The sequence below is a fragment of the Emiliania huxleyi genome, assembly GCF_000372725.1.
Source record: "Emiliania huxleyi CCMP1516 unplaced genomic scaffold EMIHUscaffold_3, whole genome shotgun sequence".
In the NCBI taxonomy this organism is placed as follows: Eukaryota; Haptophyta; order Isochrysidales; family Noelaerhabdaceae; genus Emiliania; species Emiliania huxleyi.
Window position 1 is genome coordinate 699,207 of NW_005199770.1, and position 25,022 is coordinate 724,228.

The following is a 25,022-nucleotide window of genomic DNA, read 5'->3' on the forward strand; positions in this document are numbered from 1 at the left end:
CACGGCCGGACCGCGGGACGGGGAGGGAGGCGGGGGGTGGATCCGTAAATCCGTAAGTCCGTAAATCGTGTAACAAAAAACCACGAGAGACTCCCCCGCCGCACCTAGCTACAAGGCAGGCAGAGACACAGCACTCGCGACACGCTGAGAAGCCGGAGGCTGAAGCAGTGCGGGCGCAGGAGCGTGGAAGGGCTGCAGCCTGCCAGGTCTACCCAGGTCGCCAGAGTTGCCTTCGTACCTGCGCCGCGCCGCGCAGGTGACCCACCGTGATCAGCAAGCGAGTCGGGAGGCGCCGCTCCCGCATGAGTCGCACCAGTTTGTCGCGCAGTGCTTGCCCGAAGCCGCCTCCTTGAAGTAGACGCTCGGGTCCTGGTGACGGCTGTGGTGGTCGCGGGCCCGCCCAAAGCACGAGTCTTCGAGGAAGAAGGGCTGCGGCCACCTCTGCCACGGCTCCGCGCCCCACATGGACCGGAAGATAAACTCGCGGTCGCGCAGCAGCGCCTGGCAGCGCTCGCACTTCGCGCAGCCCACCATCACAACCCGCGTCCGGCGGGCACTCTGGGTTCCGGCTCCTAGCCGGATAGGGGGTCTGCACTGACTCGCGCCAAAACGCCTACCTACCTATCCCCAGGCCGCGCAGCGAAGCGAAAAAAGATGAAAATAGGCGGTACCTACCTATTGCAGGGCCCTTTTCGCTTTTGGGCGAAACAAGACCAACCTACCTACCTATCTCACTGGGAGGGGCCAGCCAGTGGCGACAGACCCCCTATCCGGCTAGGAGCCCGGGCCCTGGGCCACGGCCTGGGCTCGCAGGAGTCAGAAAGAATTTTCGAAGGCGCTCCCTCTTACGACACTGGCGCTGGGGGCACGGGACTGGCCGTGGGGTCGCCGTGGGCGTGGCGCACAAGAAGAATTTGAGTCGGAAAGACATTCCCGGTTTACTAGCGCGCACACTGGCACGAACACGCACATGCTCATAAATTGCACTCGCGGGAAAGAATTCAAAAGCCCGCTCAGCCGGCAGGCCTGCTGCACACACATACACACAGAACGAGCATCAGTGTTGTTCCGATTTAGAGAGAAACACGCGCCCCCGGCCGACTGGTGACTCCGCGGGGAGACCCTACTTCTCTGCGTACCGGAGCTCCACGAGCCGGTTCAGCTCCAACCCGATCTCCGCGACCCCATTCTCCTCAGCGGTCTTGATCGCCGCCGTGAGCCGCTCCGCCGTCGCCGCCAAGTCCAGCGCCCGGGTGCTTTCGTGCAGTTCTGTCCCCTCGACCGACACGCTCACGATGGTGTCCTTGACCTGGACGCCAGACTCGACCAGCGGCGTGGTGACACCCGAGACCAATACTAGGTAGGTCGCCTCCACGAGCCCGAGGCCTTCCACCTCTGATAATGGCAGCTTTGCCGTCGTCTTGCCGATGGCGAAAGCGGCCTCGCCCGAGCCCTCGGCCTCCGATAAGGATTTCGGAGGGTCGACGCCTCCAGCCTTGGCCAACTCGCGGTCCAGTATTTCGACGGCGGCTACGAAGGTGGCCTTGTCGACCGGAGGAACGTCGTCCCTGGCGGTGGGCTGACGCTGCATGCATGGCCTGGAGCGCGAGGCGCTGAGCTGACGCTGGGCGTAAAGTGTTCGCGCTGGCGGCAGCAGCCACGCGTTAGCCGCGACGAGTAAGCAAGCCATCTTACTCGTCGAAGTGCGGGGGGAAAAGAATTTTTCGCTGGACTGGGAGTGCGAAGGAGATAGAACACACCCCTCTCCTTAAAATCCCTGTGTGGTGGCGGCGTGCCGTCCTCCCATCCCTCCCTTGGGGTGTCTGTTTTCTTTCTTTTCTTTCTTCATCACTCAAAAGGAAATCGCACAATACTTCAGGTTCCGCGAAAAAGAAATCGGTGTCCGAACTGGGGCTGCAAACTCGGCCGTCCGCATCGGAGCGCGCTGCTGCCGCACCCCAGCCTGCGTGCGCATGTTGCTGAGGCACGCACGAGGGCTGCGGTGATGCCGAGCCTGGCACACACGGTGCTGCTGGCACTGGCTGCCCATCCCAGCGATGGTGGATCGGACGCAGGGCTCAAAGTGAAGCCGCCGGGTCCTCCGCCAGATGGAGACCCGACTGAGGTGAAGGCAGCGACTGAGGTGGAGACAGCGCTCCTCGCGCCGAAACGGACTCAGCCCGCGTCGAACAGCGGCGAGTGCCCGTGCCTCGATGAGTATCCCGGTGGGTCGGCGCGCAGACCTGTCCTCCCTGAGGCGCTTCGCTTCCCGACGCCTGACGGATATGGCCTCGGGTGTGCGCCGCATGACCGAGGCCTCCCGCCGCTTTGTGACCCCTACACCTACGCGAATCGGACGGCCCCCTCCTGGTGCTTCAGATCGTGGTGCTACGTTGATCCAAAGCAATGTGAGCTTCCGTCGATGGAAGGCAGGTACCTCTTTGGCGGTTCGGTCGCTTACTCCTACGCCACCTGCAACGAGTCCTTCACAGACAGCGACTCCCTGCACTCTGCATTCGAGGACTCGGTCGAGTGTATGTCCGAGTGCCAGAATCTGACGCGACAGCGCGTGGCCTTTGTGGTACACGGGACGAGGTCACACAGCTTCTGGCTCAAGATGTACGTTGATGCGATGACAGCCGGTCTCCACTTCGGAGTGCACGTCGACTGGTACGAGTGCGATGGCGATTCTCAGCGTCAGGCCAGTCGCATCGTCAGTCTGGTACATGACCACGGTCCGCATTTACCGCTCATCGTCACTATTCCAGACGAGCGAGTCGCGACACAGGTGACATGGGCCAAGGCGCAGGGCGTGCGGGTCTTCGGCATCAACACTGGGCTAGGCTCGTCAGCGGTGTCTTCGGTCGAGATGTTTGTGGCTATGAATGACACGTACGCTGGCGAATGGGCAGCATTTGGCCTGCTCAGCCTAGGCGTCAAGAAGCCCGTCTTTGTGGAGCATGGCACTGCCATTGGATGCGATTCGAGCGCCTCGGAGCAGCAGGATTCGACCCATCGCCGTCCCTCGACAGAGGCACCGGCGTGGGCGGAGCTGCGATGGAAAGGGTTCCGCAGCGTCTTTTTGAGAGCAGGGATCGAGCCGGCTCGTGTCTGCATCGGCGAGATGTCGTCATCAACCTCATGGGATCAGACGCTCGACGTGCACACGGCACAACAGGCGAGCACTTATGAGAGTCTCCCTGGCGCGGGCAGGCCGCCCGCCACACTTGTCACCCTTCCCACGCCAGTGACGTGTCCATGACGCGTCGGTTGCATGCCACGTCCACAGGCGGCTCTCGCGGACCCCAACATCGGCTTGATCGATAGCAAATGGGTGTCCGATATCCATCACAATGCGACTCATTCGGGCTACATCGTCCACTGCACACGTCCCTGCAAGTACGATGGCATCTTTGCAGCCGGTGATCAGAGCCTCATCCAAGTTGCGCATGCGCTTCAGGTGCACAACTGTTGGACGGGACCCCACTTGCAAGCGAGCGGCCTCGCAATGACCGCCCTTGCCGTCGTTGACGACTCAGAAGTTGCGCGGGCGCTGCTGCGAGATGGGAAGCTGCAATTCATCATCGACCAGCGTCAGTTTTTGCAGGCCTATTTGCCGGTCATGGTCGCTGTGACCGGAGGGAGGCTCACTGACAAGCTTGAGAGAGTCCACCTAGAGACCCTTGCCTTCATCGGTGAGGACGGCGTCTCGGAGGCCGTAGACCCCGAAAGCCTCGGCGCACCCCCGTGGACGGGTTTGGCGACGGAGGCTCAGCTTCAGCACCTCGAGCTTCAGCAGTTGAAGCCGAGTGCCGGGCGAGGCGGGGTCGAGGGCGGTGGCGGCGACGGAGGACGTGGGGGCGGCGGCGAAGGCGGACTCGGCGAGGGTGCATTTGCGAGAGGAGGAGTCGAAGCGGATTTCGACCCGAAATTGGTTCAACCGCTGATACCGTGGCCTGACATTTGCTCCGATGCCCACGCCCGCTTGGAGAGCTCCGATGCCCACGCCCGCTTCGATCACTGCGACTCAGGCGTCAATGGCGTCAATATTTGCGGCGCCTTTTGTGTCGCCGAGTCTATTTACGCCCACCGCCGGACCATACGCTGCGAGCAGATCACGGACGTGGCCCACTTTGCCTTGCTCTTCAACGGCAACCGGGTCCACCGTTTGGATGGCGAGATGTACGGGAAACGCACCGAGCTTCTCGCTCGCGTGTGTACGATGAGTGTGAATCAGGTCGAGGACCAGGAGTTTGTCTTTGACAAGACATATCATCAGGGATCCTGGCTGAGCAATACGCAGATTTTGTGCGCACAGGATTCGCTCGGCATCCCCTTCTGCCCTCCAATCTCGGACGTTGCGATCGCCGAGCAAGCCGCCCACGCCGCTCGCGAGGCGGCGGAGCGAGCCGAGGCCGAGCGAGCGCAAGAGGCATTCCGCGCCGAGCAGGCGGTGATGAAGCAGACCAAGACGGTCCTCATCTTCGTGTGCATCTTCCTCTTCTCGGTGCTGGCGGTCTGCACGTATGTGCTGCTCATGCGCATCCGGAAGGAGCGGCGCGCGCAGGCGGAGCACTTGGCGCTCAACCATCGTCGCGCGCACGCGGCGATCAGCTCGCTGCGCGAGCTGCAGGCGCCGATGGTGCTCATGCGCTTCTCGGACTTCCGTGCGCTCGGCGGGCTGGCGTCGCACGAGGAGGCACGCCAGCGGTCCTTGCTCCACGTCCTCGACACGCACGACGACCTGTGCGCCTTTCTCAGCGACCACTCGACCGTGTTCTGCTCCCACCAGTGGCTCGGCTTCCGGCACCCCGACGTCAACAACGTGCACTTCCGCAGTATCGTTGACGCTTGCGATGCCCTCTGCGAGCAGGAGGGGCTCGCGCCCGAGTCGCTGTACGTCTGGCTAGACTACCACAGCATCCAGCAGCGCAACACGCATGTGCAGTCCCTCTTCATCAACTCGCTCCCCTTCTACGCAGCGTCGACGCGCTACTTCCTAGTGATCGCTCCGGACGCCGATCACATAGACACCGGCAAGCGCTGCGACGCGCTGACATATCAGCGGCGAGGCTGGTGCCGGCTCGAGTGCTGGGCTCGCATGGCGGCCGGCGGGCTAGACAATATGTTTCTCTGCTCCACGGACGCCGGCGTCTTGAGCGAGATGGCGAGCGTCTCAGGGCTTTCGGGCCAACTCGGGGTGTTGCACTCGATCGCCTTACCCGGGGTGCGCAGCCCAAGCGCGCAGCAGTGGAGCCTTCGCGACGTGGTCCAGGCATGCGCCCCAGCCGCGCCGCGCCCCCGCGCGTGCGCCAAGCGTGAACGCGCTGGACAGTGGTCTGCATGCACGCACAACGTCATAGTGTGTCTGCAGGTGTTCGGTGGCGACTTCTCGAACCCCAACGACAAGGAGAAGCTCGTGGACCCCGTGCTAGGACTCTGGGCGGTGGTGGTGAGCGGGCAGGAGCGCGAGAGCGCAGCCAAGGGCATGTACGACCACGTTCTGGACGTCGGGCTCTCGACGGTCTTCCCGCCGAAGCACTTTGGGGGGCTCGTGGAATTGGTCAACGCCTCGTTCGTAGATGCGCTCGGCGACTCTCCTCTCGGAGGCCGCGCGCAGGCTACAAAGGTGCCGGCGTCACCTGCGGACTCGAGTGGCACAACGTCGCCCGTGGGCACACGCAGACTCGCGTCGCCGAGCACAAAGGCGGCTGAGAATCGGAAAGAGCTCAGCCGGCTGTCGACCGATATCCACCAGCAGTTCCGACAGCTTCACAAATCTCGATGCACCGGCGTCAGCGTGCTGAGCCGTGTGTCGAGCAGCAGCGTTGGGAGCGAGGCCTCGAGCGCGGAGGGCGCTGCGCAAGGCAGGCAGCGGGACCACGGTCGCACGCCGAGTGTACCATCGGTGATGAGCACAGCGAGCACAGTGTACACAGCGATGGTTTGAGGTGGAGGGGCATGCACAACATGTGCATGTGCATGCACATGTGCATGTTGTCATGTGTTACGTCGTGTGGTATTGATTGTATTTTGTCCTCTATTTGTCCCCCAGCCTGGCCCCAGCCAGCCCCAGCATATAGCATAAAATCTCGTAATGTCTCCATACAGCAGCTTTGCAAATAAAAAGAAAGAAAACCGCCGCCGCGTCAGCTGTGGTATAGGCTATAGCCCCAGTGCCGGCCCCCAGCCTCCGGGAGTCAAAAAAAGAAAGAAAAGGGAAAACAAGGGAGGGATGGGAGGGATGGGAGGAGGACGGCGGCACGCCGCCACCACACAGGGATTTTAAGGAGAGGGGTGTGATGCGCTAGCCGTCGCCCACCCTTGGGCGTCCGCCTCTTCCTATCTCTCTTCGCAGTCTCCGGGGGAGTCAAAGAATATAATTCTTTCCCTGTTTAAATTCTTTTCCCTGTCTGCTGTATGTATGTATGTAGGAAGGTGAAGAACAGCCAGGCTCGGACTGGACACCAACGGCAACGCGGTATGGGTGGACGCTGGACAGATGATGACGACACGCACGAGCGACACACAGACACAAAAGGCTCACAAGGCACACAGCCAGCTGGCTGCCACACACCCGGAGTTGGCGTACACATAACTCAGGGCCACATCCTCCCTGTCGCCCCCCCCAGCCAGCACTCCAAGGTGCCAAAGGAACAAACAAGGGCACAACAAGACAACAGACGACAGGAAGTAACATGTGAGACTAGAGCAGGCTTGCTCCGCCTCTAGCAATCTCGCCGCCAGCCGCAAGGCATGGGCGCGCCCATGCCTTGCGGCTGGCGGCGAGCGAGATTGCTAGCCGCGGAAACGAGTTTTCTCTAATTCTTTTCCCGCCAGTGCGCGCCAGTCCCGTGCCCAGTGTGGCCATTGGTCAAATTCTTTTCCCGCGGTGACAATGCCAGAGTGCGCCAGTGTGCCCGGTGTTGTGCGAGGGAGCCTAGCCCGTTAGGCGACTCCCGTTGTGTGTGCTGTGTATATGAGCCGCGCCACGATCGAGCTGGCCACCACCGCCACCGCCGATGGCCTTTCGAGCATCGCGCTCAAGATCTGCTCGCCTCCGAGCCCCATCGCCGCAGCTGTGTTCGCACACGGCGGTTGCTTCAGCGACGGCTGCTCGCAGTCGCACCCTGCCGTCACCGAGGCCCTGGCAGGCATCGGCATCGCCTCGGTATCGTCGACCTATCGGCAGGGCGCGGCGCATCCGCACCCGACAGCGCAGCACGACCTCGCCTGTGTCGCTGAGTTCGCTCGGCGACGCTGGCCGTCACTGCCGCTGGGCGTGATTGGCTCGAGCAGCGGCGGGTGGCACGCGCTGGCGCTCTCACGCACGATCGAGGGCATGCGGTTCTGCGTCGCCCTCTGTCCCGTCGCGGACCCGCTGCTGCGCGCAGAGTACCTACGAGAATGCGTGCAGGGCACTGCGGCCATCGCGGGGTGGAGGGTATGCCACGAGCCGTCTGTGGCTGGGAGGATGCTTGCCAAGCAACTAGGCGCGCCGGGCAGGGGTGCAAAGCCTGCCGCTCCACACACGCGCTCACAGCTGCCCTCGGGAGCGCCGCGAGGGGAGCGGTAGCTGCAGAGCTAACACCGGCTGCTGTGGGTAGGCTACTGGGGAGACGACGAGTCAATGCGCGCGGCCGGGGAGATGCTGCTCCCTGCCCACGCCGTGCCGACGATGCTCGTGCTCGGAGGCGTCGACAAGAATGTGCCGCTGCGTGTCGCAGAGGGCGTGCAGGGCTGGGCGCACCGCACGCTCATCCTCGGCGGCATGGGCCACGAGATCCAGGACGCCCCACCTGCCGCAAACTCGTGGGTGCCGGACGTCAAGGCCTTTGTGGCGAGCGCGCTCGTCGGCACGGCCGCCGCCACGAAAGGGGCGCCTTGCGACCAAGAGGCTCCGTAGTGACCGCCAACTCAGTGATAAAGCAGGAAACGAAATAAAGCCGTAAATAAAACGGGCACCTTTAGCCCTCACACCAAGATCGTGCAGGGCGGGGACACATGTCCCTAAATCCCATCTCGTCTCAGAGTTTGCCCGTTTTATTTATTTATTTATTTACTACTCTATGAGATAGACTCGGGCAGACGATGTGGAGCGGGCGGAGCAGGAGCAGACGTTGCGCAGGGCGAGACGAGGGAGGGAGCAGGACTTTGCGGAGATCAGCAGGAGGATATACGAAGAGATTAGGAGCAGCAGGGACCCGAGGGACCATGTGTGGAAGAGACGGCTAGTGCTAGTCCCCCATCGGGAGGACGACCCCGCGGCTAGCTCGCCGACCACACCCACAAAGAACCCTGCACAAAGATCGCACGGGTGGGGACCTGTTCCTTTTTACCCATCTCACAGTAGAGGTGCCCGTTTTTATTTATTTATTATGAGATAGACTATGGCATAGACTATGGGTAAATAAAGAAAAAAGGCGAACACAACAGGCACTTGATGAACACAACGAAACGGGTGTCCCCGCCCGTGCGATCTTTGTGCAGGGTTCTTTTGAAAGCAGGACGACTCTCAACTACGTAATTTGATGTGTGTGCCCGTCGGGTCCGACACAGCTTCAAAGATACCCCCTGGGAAGCGGGAGAATCGTCCACACTAGAGCCGTCGACTCACTCTGCGTACAACGGAAGGGGTGCGACGGTGTATCAGTCAGTCGCCTTATGCCACCGTTGCATATCCGGATATGCAACGGTGGCATAAGGCGACTGCAACGGTGGCATAAGGCCACTGATTACACCGTCGCAAGAGGGGTGCCACACACACACACATCCGAAGTGAGCGAGCGGTGCGCACTCTGGACTCTCTATGTACCGTCACTCGCGAGACGCGACTCGGTGGACGGGGCCGCGTCCCCCCCCCCCCCCCCCAGGGCGGCGCCCAAGGCCCCAAGGACCCAAACAAAGCCGTAGGCAAGCGCAAGGAAGGACGCAACAAACATCAGACATCACGACCCGAGGCACGTAACGCGTGAGGGCCGACCCTGACAGCTCACAGCTCGAGGATCGAAGTACGTGATGTTCTCTGGAGGGAAAGAGATGATGTAGGAAGTACGAGGCTGATCCGGCCGTGTCCCCAGCACAGCTTTGGCTTCGACGGGCGCCTCCCACGGTGCGCCGGGCGACCGACTCGAGCGGCATGCGGCTTCAGACAGGCCTCGGCCCGGCTCCTGGCGGGTCGCTGAAGCGTCTCGGCGGCTCTCTCTCGGTTGCGCGGTTGCGCGGTTGACGCTTTTTTGGCGCTCACGGCGGGCGGCGAGGCTGGCCTTGAGGTCGCAGCGAGCCGTCCAGACGTCTCACGGTGGCGTCGCGCATATCACTCGTGGCGTCGGTCGCCTTGGAGGCGGCAGAGACGTCCAGAGGCGGCGCATTTTTATGGGCACGCCCGGCAGCGAGCTGCGGGTGAGCGCGCCGCAGGCTGAAGACCTCCCTTGGCGCGGCGCGAGCGGCGCGCACCGCGGCACGAGGGCGCGCGGCGCTGCCGCCGCGATCAGTCACGGCCTGCGCCCGGGCCGGCCGCGCGGGTGGCGTGGCAGCGACCACAGCACATGGTTCTCGGCATCTTCGGTTGCCGCTGCACGGCGCGCGTGTCCGACCCAGTGAGTCCTACCGGTGAAGTGTGTGGTGTCCAGCCGCGCGGTGTTGCAGACTACGTCGCGTGGTGTGCTTGTGCGTCGGTAGTCATCGCAACTCGCACTGTGTCCGCACTGCCGGTGCCGTGCCGGCTGGGTCCGTCGCAGCGCACGCACTCTCCCTGTGGGTCGAGTCGTGGTTTATGCGCGAGTCGTGGTGTGCGAGGATTATTTGACTAACACTCTGATTAATACCCAGCGCGGCGTCTCGCCCTCCCCTCTCGCTCGCGGCACCGAGCGAGTCAAACACACCATCTCTCGCGCGCGTGGAGCAGGAGCACACTCCAGCACACACACCCCATGTGCCGTGCCGCACGGCCAGCGCTCCCACCGTGTGGTGCGGCTCAGTCCACAGGCGCGGACTGGTCCGTCGTGCGCCCCATGTGCGTACGCGCGCAAGCACATGAAACTCTTAACCAGTTATTAGCAGTACCCAGGGGGTGAGGGGACGGATTGAAGATCCCTCACACCAAGATCGTGCAGGGCGGGGACACATGTCCCTAAATCCCATCTCGTCTCAGAGTTTGACCGTTTTTATTTATTTAGTACCCTACGACACAACACCGTGGACCTCCTAGAGGCCGAGCCTCCTAGAGGCCGAACCGGGGTGATTTTGGTCATCCGTCAAAATATCTGAAGATCTGTCTATAGGATTCTCCCCAAACCTTGCTCAGCTGATCCAGCACGGGCCGTAGGCCAGCCCTGGGCAAAGAAACCAGCACCTCATCAGGCTTCCCTGAGCGTCACAGCTCGGTGATCGCGCCGGCCGGACACCACTGTGACGTCCGTTCCGGGCATTTGAACGCGACCTTCGGGGGCAAAGACATGGGCTCTGTGGCTCAGACTGGACTCCTCTTGGTCCCTTCTGATGCCCTAGGCCACACCTGGGCCTTACCTGGGGTCCTAGGGGCCGGGCAGGGTTTGCCCCCCCCAACTGGCCCGGGGAACCTTAAGGATCTGACTTCGGGATGGCCCTTGAAGGGCCTTCCCGACTATGGACCGTCCTCTATTTAGCCAAGGTACAGGTATGTTGAGCCGCAGCTGTCAGCCACATCTGTGTCTGAATCTCTGAATTATCTCTCTCTCCCCCCCCCCCCCCTGCAGCCCACGCCACAGAGCGCCCACAACACCGCTTTTTTGGAAAGATTAACGTATAACGCATAAGACCCTCGCCCCTAAGTCGCGCGCACGCGGCACTGCGCAGGGCCTCCACCCAGCACTCAGCTCCCAGGCGCCACCAAAGGGCCAGGCCGCAGGGGCGCGGTCGCTGCCTCGCACGGGGCGGTGTGCCTGGCCGCTGCTGCTGCCAGACAGTGCGATCAGTGCGCAGTGGCAGAGTGAGCTCTGGGAGTGTGGAGAGGGTGTGCCATAGTGGCACTCTCTGACCCGTGTGCTCTTGGTCTCGCTGTTAATAAAATTTGAAACACTCCGAACTCCGTCTTTTTTACGGGCTACGTTTAAACGCAGGAGCTTCAGCTACTGGTCCAGAATCTGCACCCAGAGGCACGGCTCCTCGGCCGCTGCCTCTGCGCCGGGCGACGGCGCCGCGACCTCAAAGCCGCTGCCCACGTGCGCCGGCCTGCAGACGGCCACCACGGTGCTGCTGTTGGGGAGGCAGAGGAGGGGCGCCCGCCGCCGCTCGTCGAGCGGCACGTCGAGCCCGCGCAGAAAGTGCGAGAGCGAGACGGGCGCCCGACGCCCCTGCGGGTGGAACCGGTCGCCACGCCTCCACTCGCGTAGCGTCAGCTCCCGCTCGCTGCCGAGGCCGCCGAGGCGGAGGGCGAGCGCGCCGGGCGGCAGCTCGGCCCGCGGCCCTTTGGCCACCCCCGCCCGCACGGCCAGCTCCGCGGGGTGGCGGAGCCGCACGCCAGCCTCGCCCACCGCGAGCTCGGCGACCGACGCCTGTACAGCAGTCGTGTCACGCTCAGAGGCAGTCAGCGGCACGTGCCCCTTTTCTGCGGGCTCGGCGGCTGCCACCTCTGCGCCGGCGATGGAGACCGTGGCGCCCGTCCGGCGGAGCAGCCAGCCGCCGGATAGCTCGAGCACCCACTCCTGGAGGAGGCGGAGGCGGAGGCGTCGCGGGGGGTGGGTGGTGGGTGGGTGGGTGGTGGTGGTGGTGGTGTGGTGTGGTGGGGGGTGGGGTGGGGGAGGGGGGGGGGCAGGGGGCGCTGCATGCGATAGCGAGAGGTGGACGCCGAGGGCACGCTATGTCCCACGAGACGAAAGGGGGAAGGGGGGAAGGGGGGAAGGAGAGGGAGAAGGAGACGGGGAAGGAGTCAGACAGTGAGAAAGAGAGGGAGAAAAAGACAGGGCACGGCAAGGAGAAGGAGAAGGAGAAGATTATCACAGGCGCTCCTGCCCCGACCGCGCCAGTTGTGCGCGGACGCGCCGCAACGCGTCCCGCGTCAGGGAGAGGCGGCCGACGCTGGCGCCGCGGGCAAGGCGGTGCAGCAGCTCCTCCTGCACCTGTGGGGCATGTCTCGGACATGTCGTGGACGTGTCGTGGACATGGCGGCGCAGCAGCTCCTCCTGCACCATCGTTTGCGCGGCGAGGAGCGGGGCGACAGACAGGGCCCGTCCTCCCGAGCGCGCCCACGCGGGGTCTGCCGCCACGTGTGCGGCGTGCGCCTGCTCGGGGGGCAGTTGGAGCGGGCAGTCGGAGTTGGAGCGGGGTGTTGGAGCGGGGTGTTGGAGGCGTGCGCCTGGTCGAGCCACTCGCGCAGCTGCGCCGACTGCTCGCTCGCGGCGCCGAGCCGCGCGAGGAGCCCCCCGCCGGTGAGCTCCTCGAGCAGAGGCAGCAGCTGCAGGCGGATGCGGTTCCGCTTGTAGGTTGGCTCCGCGTTCGTGGCGTCCTCCCTCCAGCCCTCGCCCAGCGCGCCCAGGTACGCGGACAGCTCTTCCTTGCGCACGCCGAGCAGCGGCCGCACGAACCGGCCCGCGCGCCACTCCATCCCTCGCAGGTTGCTGAGGTGGCAGCCACGGAGCGCCTTTGAGGAGCACCGTCAACTCATCTCTCACCATTCCTCAGTGAGAATTGAGGATGGGGCAGCCAGGAGCGCCTTCAGGAGCACCGTCTCCGCCTACCCACGCCGAGGCACGTGACAGACACGCGCCGCGTTCCACCTCCTCCCAACACCGCCGCCCCCGCCTGGTCATCGGCGTGGTGCGCCAGCGCCACGAGTGACGCGGCACCGGGCTCGTCCGCAAAGTCGGCGTCGGCTGAGGAGAATTGCGGCGGACCCGCGGCGTCGAGCTCGTCGAGCAGCGCGAGGCTCTCCGCGCGGCGCCACTCCCGGCTCCTCTCCTGGATGCCGCCCGGCTGGCTTTCCCGCCAACCCGCCGGCAGCCGCCGCACGTGCACCGGCAGGGAGTGCCTCTCCGCCAGTGCGTGGACGAAGGCCTCCTCGTCGCCCGACTCAGGGCGCAGGCCGTGGTTGAAGTGCAGCACGTGCAGGCGTAGCCGCCAGCGCGGCTGCAGCGCCAGCAGCAGGTGCAGCAGAGCCACCGAGTCGCAGCCACCGCTCACGGAGACCACGAGCCGCTGGCCTGGCGTGGCGCCGATGTCGCGCGAGAGGGCCGTGTGCACGCGTGGCAGCAGCAGCTCTGCTACTGGGCCGCCGGCGACGGCGGAGAGCGCTCGGGAGAGCCGCTGCCTGCGGGGCAGGCTGCGCGGCCAAGCGCGAACGCGCATCAGCGAACCAGCGCCTACGCTGCTCAAGGAGTAGGGCTCCGAGCGCTGTGCGCGGAGCGCGCCCCGAAGAAAATTTTAGGTTGAGGAGCACTTGGAGCACTGCGGCGATGGCGGCGGGCGAGCTGCTCGAGATGCTCGAGAGCTTGCCGCGAGGGGCGGTCGAGGCCTCTGTCCGACAGATGCGGGGTTACAACCGCACGGGCGAGTGGCCAGAGCCCATTCTCACCAGCCCTGCCCCGCAGCGCGGCCGCTCGCCAAGCCCCGTCGATGAGTGGTCAGATGGTTAGTGCCCGAGAGCGAGGGGTCCGGGGGGGAGCACAAACATAGGACGCCCAGCCTTGCCCTCGTGCCGCCGAGTGCATATCCTATGCGAGAGAGATCCCCTGTGCCCTGTGCCCAGCCCTCTCCGCGCGGCGATGCGCCCTCGCCCCTCGCTTTTGCAAAATCCTGCAAAGGTGGGGACGTGTCTGTCCTCGACCCAGCCCTAGCTTGGGATGTCCGTTGTATTTATTTATTTATTACTTGGAGTGCAGTCAGTAACCGCACATCCAGGAGGGCTAGATGCGATTTCTATTAAGGTGTACCTGTGAGCCAGTGTTCTATTAAGAGTTGACTCACACGCTAGGAACCACTCGGCGCGGCCCACCCACACGATGTCGATGACACAAACAATGCTTGAAAAACCATTCTGACGAGCCGCCGAGCATACTTGCGTGGACGTTTCGGGCTCCTATCCCCCGCCCCGGATCCGTGGGCGATCGCACACGCGGCTGGGGGGCACGGCGCAAGGTGCCAGGTGGCGCTTACCACTGAAAAGGAGGTTTTGGAGCCCCTAAACGCCTCATAATAGCCGCACGTTTGCACTCGCCGTGCCTTGCCATCTCCGAGCCGCGCCCCCTCCTTCAGTTTTGGGGCGAATCGGGTGCCGAACTCGGCGTCGACAGCTTTGGCTCGACATCTTTACCATTACACAACATTGAACCGCGTTTCACAAACATGTTTTCCGCTCTTCGGCGACACGGTTTGCCTTGAAGTTACCGCACCGACGCTAGATTCAAGCCCCTTCAAGCCAATTTATGGGCAGGAACACTGCTGCTGCTAAGCACCCGCACCGCCCAGTGAGTAGTGTCGCGGGCTAGGATAAGGACCATGATCTGGCTTCCACAGATCCCACATTTCGTGATGAGGGAATCAATGCCGAGCAGCTCTGAGTGCTGCGAAGAGTGCAACAGCGCAGCTTGCCAGGCCGCCTGGACTAAGTGCAACTCGCAGCCCAGACAGACAGCTTGCGGCATGCACCGCCGCCAGCTCCAAGAGTGAGAGGGATACATGGTTGGGAGAGAGATTTTTAGCAATATCGTTGGTGAGCGTGAGGGAGTGCCAAGTCAGTAGCGAGGAGGTCGGGGTCGGGGTCGGGGTCGGCGTCGCTCATTGTTGCAATGTCATTGAGGCAGGAAAGAGCTCGCCCCTCGCCGAGGAGTCGAGGGCTCCTAGAGGGCTCCCGACCACGCCGGAACCCAGCCAGGATAAGGCGCGCTTGCCTTAAACTGCAATATCCAAACAACTCTAACACTCACACGTAATTTGGGGCCTGGAGCCCTGTTCACGCGCGCGCAGACAGGGTTGCCAGGTGAGAGCGAATGGCGCGGTTCACGCCTCGCACAACAGAGAGAGAGATGCGCTCTGCATTAGGTAGGTAGGTAGGTAGGTAGGTAGGTAGGCATGAAAATGCCATGAATCCCAAAAAAGAATTTCGCGCGCATGCATGGATGCATGGAGCGCTCGTCTGCCACGCTCCGCCTGGTGGACTGGCTGGCGAACCGCGGCGCACACGTGCACCCAGAGCTCGAGCTCTTTGGCGAGCACCCGAGCAGAGGGCGCGGCGTCTTTGCGCTTGCGCCGATCCGCAAAGGAGAGCTCCTGCTGGCGGTTCCGCGCTCGGCCGTGGTGTGCGCCTGTGAGGAGTCGGACTCCTCGTCGAGGTGGCTGCCCGCAGAGGCGCGCGCCATGTCGCCGATGGTGCGCACTGCGCTGGTGCTCATGCGAGAGGAGGCGCTCGGCGACGCCTCCTCGTGGGCGCCGTACCTCTCTCTGCTGCCCCGCTCGTACGACACGCTCGAGAACTGGTCGCCGGTGGAGATCGAGCGGCTGCGCGGCACCGCCGTCTACGACCACCTCGCCGGGCTGCGCGACGCGTCGGGCGACCTCGTCGGCGCGGCGCGGCTGGTGTACGATAAGCAGATTGGGCGCGTCGTGCGCGAGCACCCAGACCTGTGGCCGGACCCGTCGCTCGGCGCCTTCTTGCGCGCGTGCGCCGCCGTGCGCACGCGCGGCTTCCACGACGCCGGTGCGGCCGGCTGCGGGCCGTACATGCTGCCGGCGAGATACAGCCGAGATTCAGCCGAGATGTGCATGCTGCCGGGAGAGCGAGGCATGCCCTGAGCCGCTGATTTGTACACGTGACCGGGTTGGAAGCGCGGCAGTGCTCTGCTGCAGGCGATCGATATGCTCAACCACGCGAGGGCTGGAACCGCCACGGCGCTGCTCGTCGAACGGCCGCCTCCGGGTGTGGTGGGTGTGGTGGTGGGCACCGAGGGCGAGAGGGCAAGCGGCGCGGGCGGCGAGGCCGGCGAGGGCGGCGAGGCCGGCGAGGGCGGCGAGGGCGGCGAGGAGCCGCTCCTCTTCTCGATGAGCGCCGAGCGGCCGATCGAGGCGGAGCGAGGGAGCGGGTGGAGGGTCCCCCTGCCGGAGCCTTGCCGGATCCCTCTTCGAGCTTCTTCCCGTAGGCTGGCGAGGAGCTCACCCACACCTACGACGCGCGCGACGAGACGCGCAGCGGCCGCTCCGGCGCCAGGGCTCGGCCACGACACGCCCGCGACCCGCCCCGCAGGCGCTCGACGATGCGCAGCTGCTGCTCTGCTACGGGTTCGTGTCCTCTCCTCGCGACGCGCCGCTGCCCGCCTCGGTCCGGCTGCCGCTCCGTCTCCTCCTCGGCGCGGCGGCCGCGACGCGCGACGGGGTCGGAGCGCAGGCCTCCTCCCCTCCCCCTCCCCCTCCTCCTCCCCGCCCCCGTCCCCCTCCCCGTCCCCCTCCCCGTCCCCCTCCCCGTCCGTCCGCGCGAACAGCGGCCGCAACCCTCCAACCTCACGCGACTTCGCCGCGCCTCCACACGCGCGCCTCTTGAGCCGGCGCCTGCGCGCCCATCTCCAGGCGGGGTGGGAGGTCGGCGCCGCGTGGGAGGCGAAGGCGGCGGCGTGCGGCCGGCTGCTCGAGCCGTACGGCGGCGAGGTGAGCGTGTCCGAGGCGGAGCCGCTGCCAGACGCGCTGCTGACAGTCGTGCAGCTGATGCTGCTGCCCGCCGACGATTTTGCCGAGCTGCTGTCGGAGAGCGGCGGAGACGGCGGCGGGGAGGGGGAGGGGGGGGAGGCGGGGCGGCCGCCTCTGCTCGACTCGACCGCGGTGGAGGAGGAGCCGCCCTTCGCCGTGCTCGTCGTCGACGCCCTGCTCGGCGCCGTGCGCGCGGCGGCGGCGCGGTACGCCCGCGGCGGCGCGGAGGGAGAGGGTGCTGCGGCGGTCAGCGAGGCGAGCCGGCGGCGGAGGAGGATGGCGGAGCAGCTTGTGGCGGCGGAGATGCGCGCCCTCAAGGCGACGCGCGCCGCGGCGGACGCGCTGATGGAGGCGGCGGAGAGGGCGTTCGCGGAGGAGGGCGAAGAGGGCGAGGAGGAGGGCGAGGAGGGCCGCGCGCGCGAGCGTGAGGATGAGGCTCATCTGTGTCCGCGAGGAGAGGCAGATCTGCTTTCTGCTGCCCCTGCGAAGCGGCCGCGGACTCAGTAGCATCGAATTGCGTGTCGTAGCGCGCGCGAAGCGGGGGGGTCAAAAGAGAAAAAGTCAAAAGAGAAAAAGTATTATCATAACTATAGAGATGACAGATATATGTGTTGTCGCCGACCACCCCCACAAAGAACCCTGCAGCTGCACAAAGACCGGGGCGGGACCTGCTCCTTTTTACCCATCTCCAGAGGGTGTCTGCTGTTCATTCATTTGCTCTACTTCTAGTTCTACTTCGTTGGCCAGCTGATTCCGTCCACGGTCGGCTCCCCCCCCACAGGTAGCCACCACAGCAACCTGCTCTTGCCAAACACCTGCTCCAAGTTGTCGACCGCGCCGACGTCGAAGCGCGTGCAATGGGGCTCGAGGGTCGTGGCGTTTCGCATCACTAACCTGCGCGTGGGGGTGTGTCGCCAGTGACCGTGGCGACATCGCGACGCGTCTCTACTGCCGCCCGAGGCACCGAAGGTGGTATCCCGCAAAGGCAAAGAGCAGCCCGCCGACGACAACGTCTACAAAGGCGGTGACGTCTGCGAACGGGAGGCATAAGTTGGACCAGAAGAGGCGACTGATGCTGCCACACATGCTCGGGCACGCCTTCAGCAGCGATATCAGAGCTTCCGCACGCTGCAAACAGCATGTAGGCGGGCGAGACGAGGAGCGTAACAGTGGCCGTGTTGCCTGCTGCTCCCTCCGCCAATTTGCTCTGCGGGAAGTGGAAGAGGATCCTGCTCGCAATCAGGGAGAGGCAGCCGCAGTAGGAGAGAAAAAGAAGGAAGCCCTTGCGGTTGTGCAGGCCAATGGGCACGCCCAGCCAGCCGCAGTAATGGTCGAAGCCCAGCACCACCTGCGGGCGGCAGCTTGGGTGGCCCTTTGGGCGAGCCATGCTCAGTCCTCCGTGCGCCCCCTAAAGTGCCCGGCTATGTGAGGAGTTGTGCGGGGCTTACCTGTCCATCCCACTCCCGAGCACGAGGCGGCAGCGGCTGCCCCGTACGCTTGTCCGCCACCCAACCGTCCAAAATTGCTGAGGGATCGACCGGACTTGGCCGTGCCCATAGCACAGTGGCGCCTGAACACAGCGCCAGCGCCAACACGGCGTGACCGACCTGGAGGATGAAGAGAGAGTGATAAATGCACAGCGCAGGCCGCGACGGGGCCAAGTGAACGTCTTCCGCATCTGTTCTGGCCAACCACAAACGTCGGGAGCGGCACCTAGGGGAGGCTAAGATAGACGTCTCCATATATGTGAGCCGTGCGGGCGGTGCGAGCTTGGACTCAAAGTCGGTTCTCACTCTCTCTCTCCATGTAAACGGCCGGTCGCCACGCGTGGGTTATGTTTTGTGTGAGCGGCGCCTTCCCCCGCCCAGCGCAAACGATGAGCCAGTAATTGAAGCTTACCAGTGCGGCGATGGCGCACTTTGCGAGCGCGGCAATCTCTCGTCGGCAGGGACGCAGGGGGCGATATGGCATCGGCGCCAACAATGCACCAAGCAGCACGAACTCGTCCGTCCATCTCATCTCGTCGTCGGCAAACACCGACGCGCTCAGACGGCGGTGTTGCCGACGAGATGAAGACCGCTGAGAGCGAGGCCATCCCTGTCGGCGAGGTAGTGGCGACCGAGCCCGTTCCGGCGGTAGTACCCGCTCAGCGGGTCTCCGCTACACTGTCCCCGGCTGGCACTCCGATATCGATGACGGGGACGCCACCCGGCGCACCTGACGGAGGTGCGTGCAATGAGCCGTCTCCCGCTCCGAGTCTGCGCCCCGCCCAGCCTATTAGTATTACTCTGTAGGCGTGTGGTCTACGGAGCAGTACTCTGGGATGGTTACGCTGATCATCTTCGCGGTGGTCTTCTTTCTCTTCACGCTGGAGTCTAGATGCACTATGCTGAACTCGTATCCCTGTACTCGCTCATGGCCCCGTCGAGGCTGGGCAGGGCGTGCACCATCATGTGTAAGTGCGTCTTCACCTCGCGTCCCTTGCTTGACCACACGCAGGCCGGCGTCTTGCGGAGCGTTCTGCTGCCCGTGCGACACCCGTGAGCGCGATCAAAAGAGAAGATGGGATCGAGAGGCAAAAGCAGCCAGGCCGCGACTTGACAGCGATGCATTCACGAGTAAGAGCTCGAAGCACAGAGCAACATACACAACGTTTTGGGACTCGGAGAGGGCTGTCTGTCACACTTCCGCAACTTCCCAAGCGTATCATGCAGTGTGCCACTTCCCACGGGTCGCGCCCCCGACGCGCACTCTCACCCACCCATCCCGCCCGCGTCCAGGTGCCGTGTACAGGGCCCCCGACGGGCGTAAGTTCACCGCCTCTGGCGCCCTGGTCCCGCCAAACGAGTGCTGTGGGTTTCCGTGCGGTGGGCCCGCCGCGTGAACGAGCGTGGCGGCGCTGGCGCTGGCGGCCGGGGGCAGCCGCGCCGGCCCGGGGGGGCGCGGCCCGCGCGCTTTTCCGCTGCGAAGCTTTGCCCCGGTCGCCATGTCACTACTGTTTTCTGTGTGGCTCTTACGGACATACCCGCCCAGAAGTGTCAAACGAACTCCACCTTTTCGATCAGCGGGCTGTCTCGCAGCGCGAGCTCGACCCCAAACTTGATCTTGTCGGGGCCGCTGTACTTGAGCTGCACGGTCGAGCCCGCCGCGCTCACAACCTCAACGCTGCCGCCCAGCCCCAGGATCGCGGGCATGATTTGCTCGAGCGCCGCGTTCGCGACAGACACGTCGAGCGCGCCGTCCGCCTCGTCGTCGTCGTCGTCGTCGTCGTCGTCATCAGGTTGGACGGCGACTACGTCGCCTGCGGGCGGTGCGGGTTTCAGCGGTGAGAGCGGCAATCGCAGCGAGGAGAGGGCGGCAGGGAGGGGCCGCGGGTGTGTGGGCGCCGAGCGAGCCAAACTTCTCGCGCAGCACGCGCTCGATGCCCATCTTCATCGTGACCGTGGACGAGGGGCAGGAGCCGCAGGCGCCTTCGAGCCGCAGGTACACGTTGCGCATCGCGGCGTCGACCGAGACGACCGCCACGTTGCCGCCATCCGCAACGAGGTAGGGCCGCACCTGTTCATGGTTGCGCGCGCGAGTGTGAGCAGACTGTCCACAGCCCAGCAGCGGCGGCGAGGGCCGAGCCTCGTTCAGGACAGAGTCGACGGCGGCGGCGGTGAGCTCGAGGCCCGACGCCGCGGCGGAGGAGGCGGCGGCGCCGCTCGCCGCCGCCTCGAACGGGCTCGCGCGCTCCCCAGGTGATGAGGACTCGACTGCAGACTGCTCCGGCTCTCCCGTCGCACTACCCATCGCGGCGCTGGCGCGCGGGCGGGCGCTGGATATGGGCGCGAAGACGGCCGATCGGAGGGCGTCGGCCCACTCCTGCGCGCGGCCGTCGTTTCCCTCGGGCGTGCGGCCTAGGCTCCGGATCCATGCCCGCTTCACCTCCTCCATCTCGCGACGAGCAGGCGACGAGAAGTCCTGAAGTCGGACGGCGCTCACGCGATCCGGCATCGCTTCGCGATGCGCCCGCAGCGAGACCGCAACGTTTCGCGACGTGCCCACGTAGAGGACCTCGCCAGCGTCGTCCTCGATGGTGTACACCGCCGCCACACTGCACCCCATGCCGAGCCGCTGCAGAGCCTCGCCAATCGGGAGGCTCGCCGCTCCGTCAAACAAAGTCTCCGGCGGCGCACACATGGCCACCGGCGGGAGGCGGTGGGCGGCAAGCCTCGCTGTCACGGCCAGCAGCGCGGGCGAAAGCAGGTGGTACACACACATCTGGCCTGCAGTCTCGCCAATTCTCGCAGTGAGACCTTTAGCCTCCTCGCCTGGTCTTCTCGTCACTGGAAAAAGAAAGAAATCGCGCCATTGTTGTTGTAAAGCGAAGTAGACTTAAAATCCCTGTGTGGTGGCGGCGTGCCGTCCTCCCATCCCTCCCTGGGGTTGTCCTTTCTTTCTTTTTAGCGAAGTAGACGCCGTCGCCAACTGTCATGTCGGTAGCCGCTCTGCACCGCTCGCTGCTGGAGCGCGGTTGATCGCGGCGCCGACGCCGCGGCGGCTCCATCTCGCGCGGCGAGAGACGGCGCTGCATCGGCGCCAAAACAAACGGGAGGTCGCGGCGCGGCCGCGGCAGCAAAAACATCGACGTTCGCTTCTGCTTCTCGTCTCGTCTCGTCTTGTCGCAGGCGCACACGCGCGCGATCCGCGTCGCTCCGCGAGGACACGACCACCGGGATTCGAACCGGCGGCATAAACGACCACCGGGATTCGAACCGGCGGCATAAGAGAGCCGGCTCGAACGCCGGCCGATCGTGCCACGGAGTCATGGAGGTCTTGTACGCTCTGCAAGACCGGCTCATGATATATGACTGGTTTTGTCCGCGGGCGCGAGGGCACTGCGGAGACGGGCGGCGGCGGCGGAGGCGGCTGCAGCAGCACACGGGCTGGCGGCGGCGCGCGGACGGTGGCGGCGGCGCGCGGACGGCGGCGGCGACGCGGCGGCACTGCTCCTCTGCTGCTGCTGATGACAATGATGCTGCTCCTGCTGCCCCTCCTGCCCGCCAGCTGCCCGCACGCTCGGTGTTATCTCTTCACCTTCACACTGTTCGAGTCATAGGTGCAGCGCGATCAGCGCTGAGCTGCTGATGGAGTGATTAATTATTAATAGTCTGTATTCCAGAATTCCGTTGGGGGGAGGTATTCAGTCGGGGGCATTAATAATCGTCGGGCGAGGGCGCGGCGCGGCGGCGGGCGGCGCGGAGCGGGGCGGCGCGACCATCTGTCCTGACCGGGGCCTCTGGTCTTTGATGCAGAACAATGGTGGCGCCGCCCTCGGGGACAGTGGTCAGTGCCGACGGGACGCGGCTCGAGAGACGACTCCCGCGAAAGCACGGCTGGCATCCGTGGCGTGGGGCTCGCCTTCGAAAAGTCGGGCATGGCTCTCCCCGCAACTCTATCGCTAACACGCGCGCACCACCGAGACTGTGGTGGGCGCGCTGCGGTCGCACGTCTACCTCCGTCATAGTGCCACGACGTGCGGCCTAGAACTAGCACACGCGCTTCTGCTCGCAAACACTCACCCAATGAATTGTCGTCACCTGTGAGTGCGAGATAGGGCTAGCAGTAGGCAGCTAGCCTCTGAGGAGGGCGTCCATAGACACCTCACTAGACCCCACACACGGTCTCGTCCGTGCCTCGCCGGCCGGAGAGATTGCTGGAGGTAGAGCAAGCCTGCTCTAGCCTCGCATGTCACTTCCTGTTGTCTGTTGTTTGTTGTGCCCTTGTTTGTTCTCTTGGCACCTTGGAGTGCTGGGGGGCGACAGGGAGGATGTGGCCTTGAGTTATGTGTACGCCTACTCAGGGTGTGTGGCAGCCCGCTGGCTGTGTGTCTTATGAGCCTGTTTGCGTCTGTGTGTCGCTCGTGTGTGTCGTCATCATCTGTCTAGCGTCCACCCATACCGCGTTGGTGTCCAGTCCGAGCCTGGCTGTTCTTCACCTTTCTACCTACCTACCTTTTGTTAGGATAACTGATCGTCTTGCAAATCCTGCTCGTGCAGGTGGGTTGTGAACAGGGTCAGGCGCAAAGCGCAGGCTGAGAGCGCGCTCCTCCTGCTGTCGTCGGACGCCGCCCTCCAGCTGGCCGGGCGGGTCGCCGTGTGGAGGGAGCAGGTGGTTCGGGTCATGGAGGCGGATGCCAAGGAGGAGAAGGCGGAGGCGAAGGCTCGGCAGAGGGAGCGCGTCGCCGCCATCCTCGCGCGCACGGACGATGCGGGCGCGGGCGCGGGGCCCGCGGGGGTGGAGGAGGCGCTCAATTGCTGGGAGGAGGGTGCGTATGAGGCGGAGATGATGGAGGCGCTCGCCGCGTGCGGCGATTGAGCGCCTCCCTCTCTCTCCGGCTGCGCGCCTGACCGGTGCGGCCTCCGAGTCGGCGTCTAGCGCGCGTGATAAGGTTTTTGCTAGCCTTCCCTGGGACCCCGTGTTGCGTGACTGTCTCTGTGCGATTCGGGCCCGGGGTTGTGCGTTTATGTGATCCTGAACCCTCTGCCGCTCCCAGCCGTGCTCGCCGAGCCTCCGCCGCCTCCACCTCGGCCTTCAATCTCAATGTCCCACCCCCCTGCGCGCGGGCCTTCTAGGCCCGCGGGTAGTCTCCCCCCATCCAGGGCCTCCAGGGCTCGCACCTCAACCTCTCACAGACCAGCGCAAAGCGCCATAGGACGTATTTTCTTGTCAATAACAAGGTCTGTGAACAGCGTCTGGGTCCCCGTGTTGCATGTCTGACTGTCACTGTGCGATTTCGACCCCCGGGGTTGTGCGTTTAAGACCAGCGCATAGTGCGTAGCACGCATTATTTTCTTCTCATAACAACACTGCTTCGGCAGCGTGCACCTCGATCCTGTACCGTGTTTGTTATGACCCCCCCCGATGAACACACCAGTGAGGGGTCCCGTACCATGCGGAATCGGCCCTATCCAGTGCTCAAGTGCTCAAGGCTGTGAACAGCGTCAGCCAACCCTGCTCGAGCCCTCCTTCTATGCGCTCTCCCTCTCGTCCTCGAATAACACGACAGGACGCCCGCTTACGCGTCCGACGCACGCCCGATATAGGCTCGCGGCCTCCAAGTCGGAGCTGCAGGCGCGCCTGAAGCGCAACCTTTACGCGATCCACGAGAAGGAGCTCACCTTCTACATCCAGAACTGCCGCGCGCTCGGCACCATCTCCGTCTTCCTCGCCATCTTTGCGAACGGCTCCTTTTACGGCCGGTACGCCGCAAACTACCGCGTGCCGGACAGCAGCTTCCTGCAGGTGTGGAACGTCTTCACGATGCTCGCGATGATGCTTGAGCTCGTCGTTGTGTGCAAGACGACGCAGCTCACCATCTTCATGCCCGGCCTCTCCCTCCGCGGGCCCGAGGGCTCGGTGTCACGCGCCGTCGGCATCATGCGCGAGGAGCACGAGAAGGTCGTTCGCTTCTTTGGCGCGGGCATCCTCTGCTTTGTCTTCTCGGCGATGTGCCAGTGCTGGATCCTCTTCGGCTTCTACGACAAGGACTACTGCGTCGCCGCGGGCGGGCGGTGGGTGGAGGACGGCGATCTACCGCTCCGCCCCGGCACACCGCGATGCGACTTTGTGCGCCCCATCCCGCCACTCACTCCGCCCTGCCTCACCATTGCATCCCTCTGCCTCACCGCCCCCCCCTGCCCGAACTCGCCGCTCGCTCGCCCGCCCCCCGGCCGCGCGCCCCCTGCGCCACGCCTCGCGCGGAAGCCCTTCTCTCCTGTCGCCCCGGTGCCGTCGCGCCCACACCGACCCAGACACCGACCCAAGCGGCGCTTTGCGACTTGCGCGCAGACGCGAGCATTGAGAGATCGAAAAGACGAGCCGCACTCCTCTCTCGCTCTACCCCAAACGCCCCCCCCACCCGCCACCCCCCCCCCCCCCCCGATTCCCACAGAACGCGACCCCCCCGAGCAGCCCCCCCTCGAGCGAGGCGGAGTGCCCCGGCTGGCAGGTCCTTTTGCTTTAATCTCACGCCCCCCACAACAAACACGCCACGACTCACAGCACACGCCACGACTCCCACAAACTCCACTCTCTCTCGCCCACCCCCCCCACACACACACAACGGCGCGGCTGCATATGGACGAATCGCCCCCCCTCTTCCCTAGAGCGCCAATCCGCCCTTTCTTTGCAGGTGGTCTGCGACCTCTGGGGCAGGGGATACTCGACCGACCAATACCTCGCACTACCGCTAATCGGCCTGCTCGGCCTGAGCCTCGTCGCCATGGCGCACGTTACCTGCCGCCTGAGGAGAGAGGTGCCGCCGCCGCGAAGGCACCCGAACGAGGACAGGGGGGGCGGCGGCGTGCGGCGGAGTGGCTAGATAGAAC

The 25,022-nt window shown here is 64.6% G+C and overlaps 8 protein-coding genes across 8 annotated transcripts; 4 read left to right on the forward strand and 4 right to left on the reverse strand.

The window, feature by feature from the left end:
- Positions 1–974: 974 nt before the first annotated feature.
- On the reverse strand, positions 975–1,687 carry EMIHUDRAFT_432054 (hypothetical protein). Its single transcript, XM_005775189.1, has one exon. It carries the CDS (start codon positions 1,589–1,591, stop codon positions 1,124–1,126), a length of 468 nt encoding a protein of 155 aa, XP_005775246.1. The 5' UTR covers positions 1,592–1,687; the 3' UTR covers positions 975–1,123.
- Positions 1,688–2,005: 318 nt separating this feature from the next.
- EMIHUDRAFT_95441 (hypothetical protein) lies at positions 2,006–5,950 on the forward strand (the record flags this gene model as incomplete). The annotated part of the gene is made up of 3 exons (XM_005775190.1): positions 2,006–3,160; positions 3,290–5,227; positions 5,375–5,950. 3 exons carry the CDS (start codon positions 2,006–2,008, stop codon positions 5,948–5,950), a joined length of 3,669 nt encoding a protein of 1,222 aa, XP_005775247.1.
- A 1,029-nt stretch (positions 5,951–6,979) lies between these two features.
- EMIHUDRAFT_447685 (hypothetical protein) lies at positions 6,980–7,906 on the forward strand (the record flags this gene model as incomplete). Its single annotated transcript, XM_005775191.1, has 2 exons — positions 6,980–7,508; positions 7,608–7,906. The coding sequence occupies 2 exons, from the start codon at positions 6,980–6,982 to the stop codon at positions 7,904–7,906; spliced, it is 828 nt and encodes a 275-aa protein (XP_005775248.1).
- Positions 7,907–11,108: 3,202 nt separating this feature from the next.
- On the reverse strand, positions 11,109–13,323 carry EMIHUDRAFT_195201 (hypothetical protein; the record flags this gene model as incomplete). Its single annotated transcript, XM_005775192.1, has 4 exons — positions 11,109–11,684; positions 12,018–12,057; positions 12,246–12,596; positions 12,704–13,323. The coding sequence occupies 4 exons, from the start codon at positions 13,321–13,323 to the stop codon at positions 11,109–11,111; spliced, it is 1,587 nt and encodes a 528-aa protein (XP_005775249.1).
- A 1,761-nt stretch (positions 13,324–15,084) lies between these two features.
- EMIHUDRAFT_195202 (hypothetical protein) lies at positions 15,085–17,177 on the forward strand (the record flags this gene model as incomplete). The annotated part of the gene is made up of 5 exons (XM_005775193.1): positions 15,085–15,642; positions 15,820–15,906; positions 16,214–16,342; positions 16,534–16,703; positions 17,105–17,177. The coding sequence occupies 5 exons, from the start codon at positions 15,085–15,087 to the stop codon at positions 17,175–17,177; spliced, it is 1,017 nt and encodes a 338-aa protein (XP_005775250.1).
- Positions 17,178–17,381: 204 nt separating this feature from the next.
- EMIHUDRAFT_195203 (hypothetical protein) lies at positions 17,382–18,745 on the reverse strand (the record flags this gene model as incomplete). The annotated part of the gene is made up of 6 exons (XM_005775194.1): positions 17,382–17,544; positions 17,615–17,748; positions 17,819–17,998; positions 18,099–18,257; positions 18,526–18,587; positions 18,688–18,745. The coding sequence occupies 6 exons, from the start codon at positions 18,743–18,745 to the stop codon at positions 17,382–17,384; spliced, it is 756 nt and encodes a 251-aa protein (XP_005775251.1).
- Positions 18,746–20,052: 1,307 nt separating this feature from the next.
- EMIHUDRAFT_60252 (hypothetical protein) lies at positions 20,053–20,214 on the reverse strand (the record flags this gene model as incomplete). Its single annotated transcript, XM_005775195.1, has 1 exon — positions 20,053–20,214. A coding segment is annotated over one exon (162 nt), but the record flags the coding sequence as incomplete, so codon positions are not given.
- A 1,450-nt stretch (positions 20,215–21,664) lies between these two features.
- On the forward strand, positions 21,665–25,015 carry EMIHUDRAFT_95445 (hypothetical protein; the record flags this gene model as incomplete). Its single annotated transcript, XM_005775196.1, has 5 exons — positions 21,665–21,714; positions 22,692–22,997; positions 23,739–24,261; positions 24,587–24,643; positions 24,827–25,015. The coding sequence occupies 5 exons, from the start codon at positions 21,665–21,667 to the stop codon at positions 25,013–25,015; spliced, it is 1,125 nt and encodes a 374-aa protein (XP_005775253.1).
- Positions 25,016–25,022: the final 7 nt, after the last annotated feature.

Excerpts from the sequence above, each read along its gene's own strand:
- EMIHUDRAFT_432054 (XM_005775189.1), bottom strand. The coding sequence starts at position 1,591 with ATGCAGCGTCAGCCCACCGCCAGGGACGACGTTCCTCCGGTCGACAAG.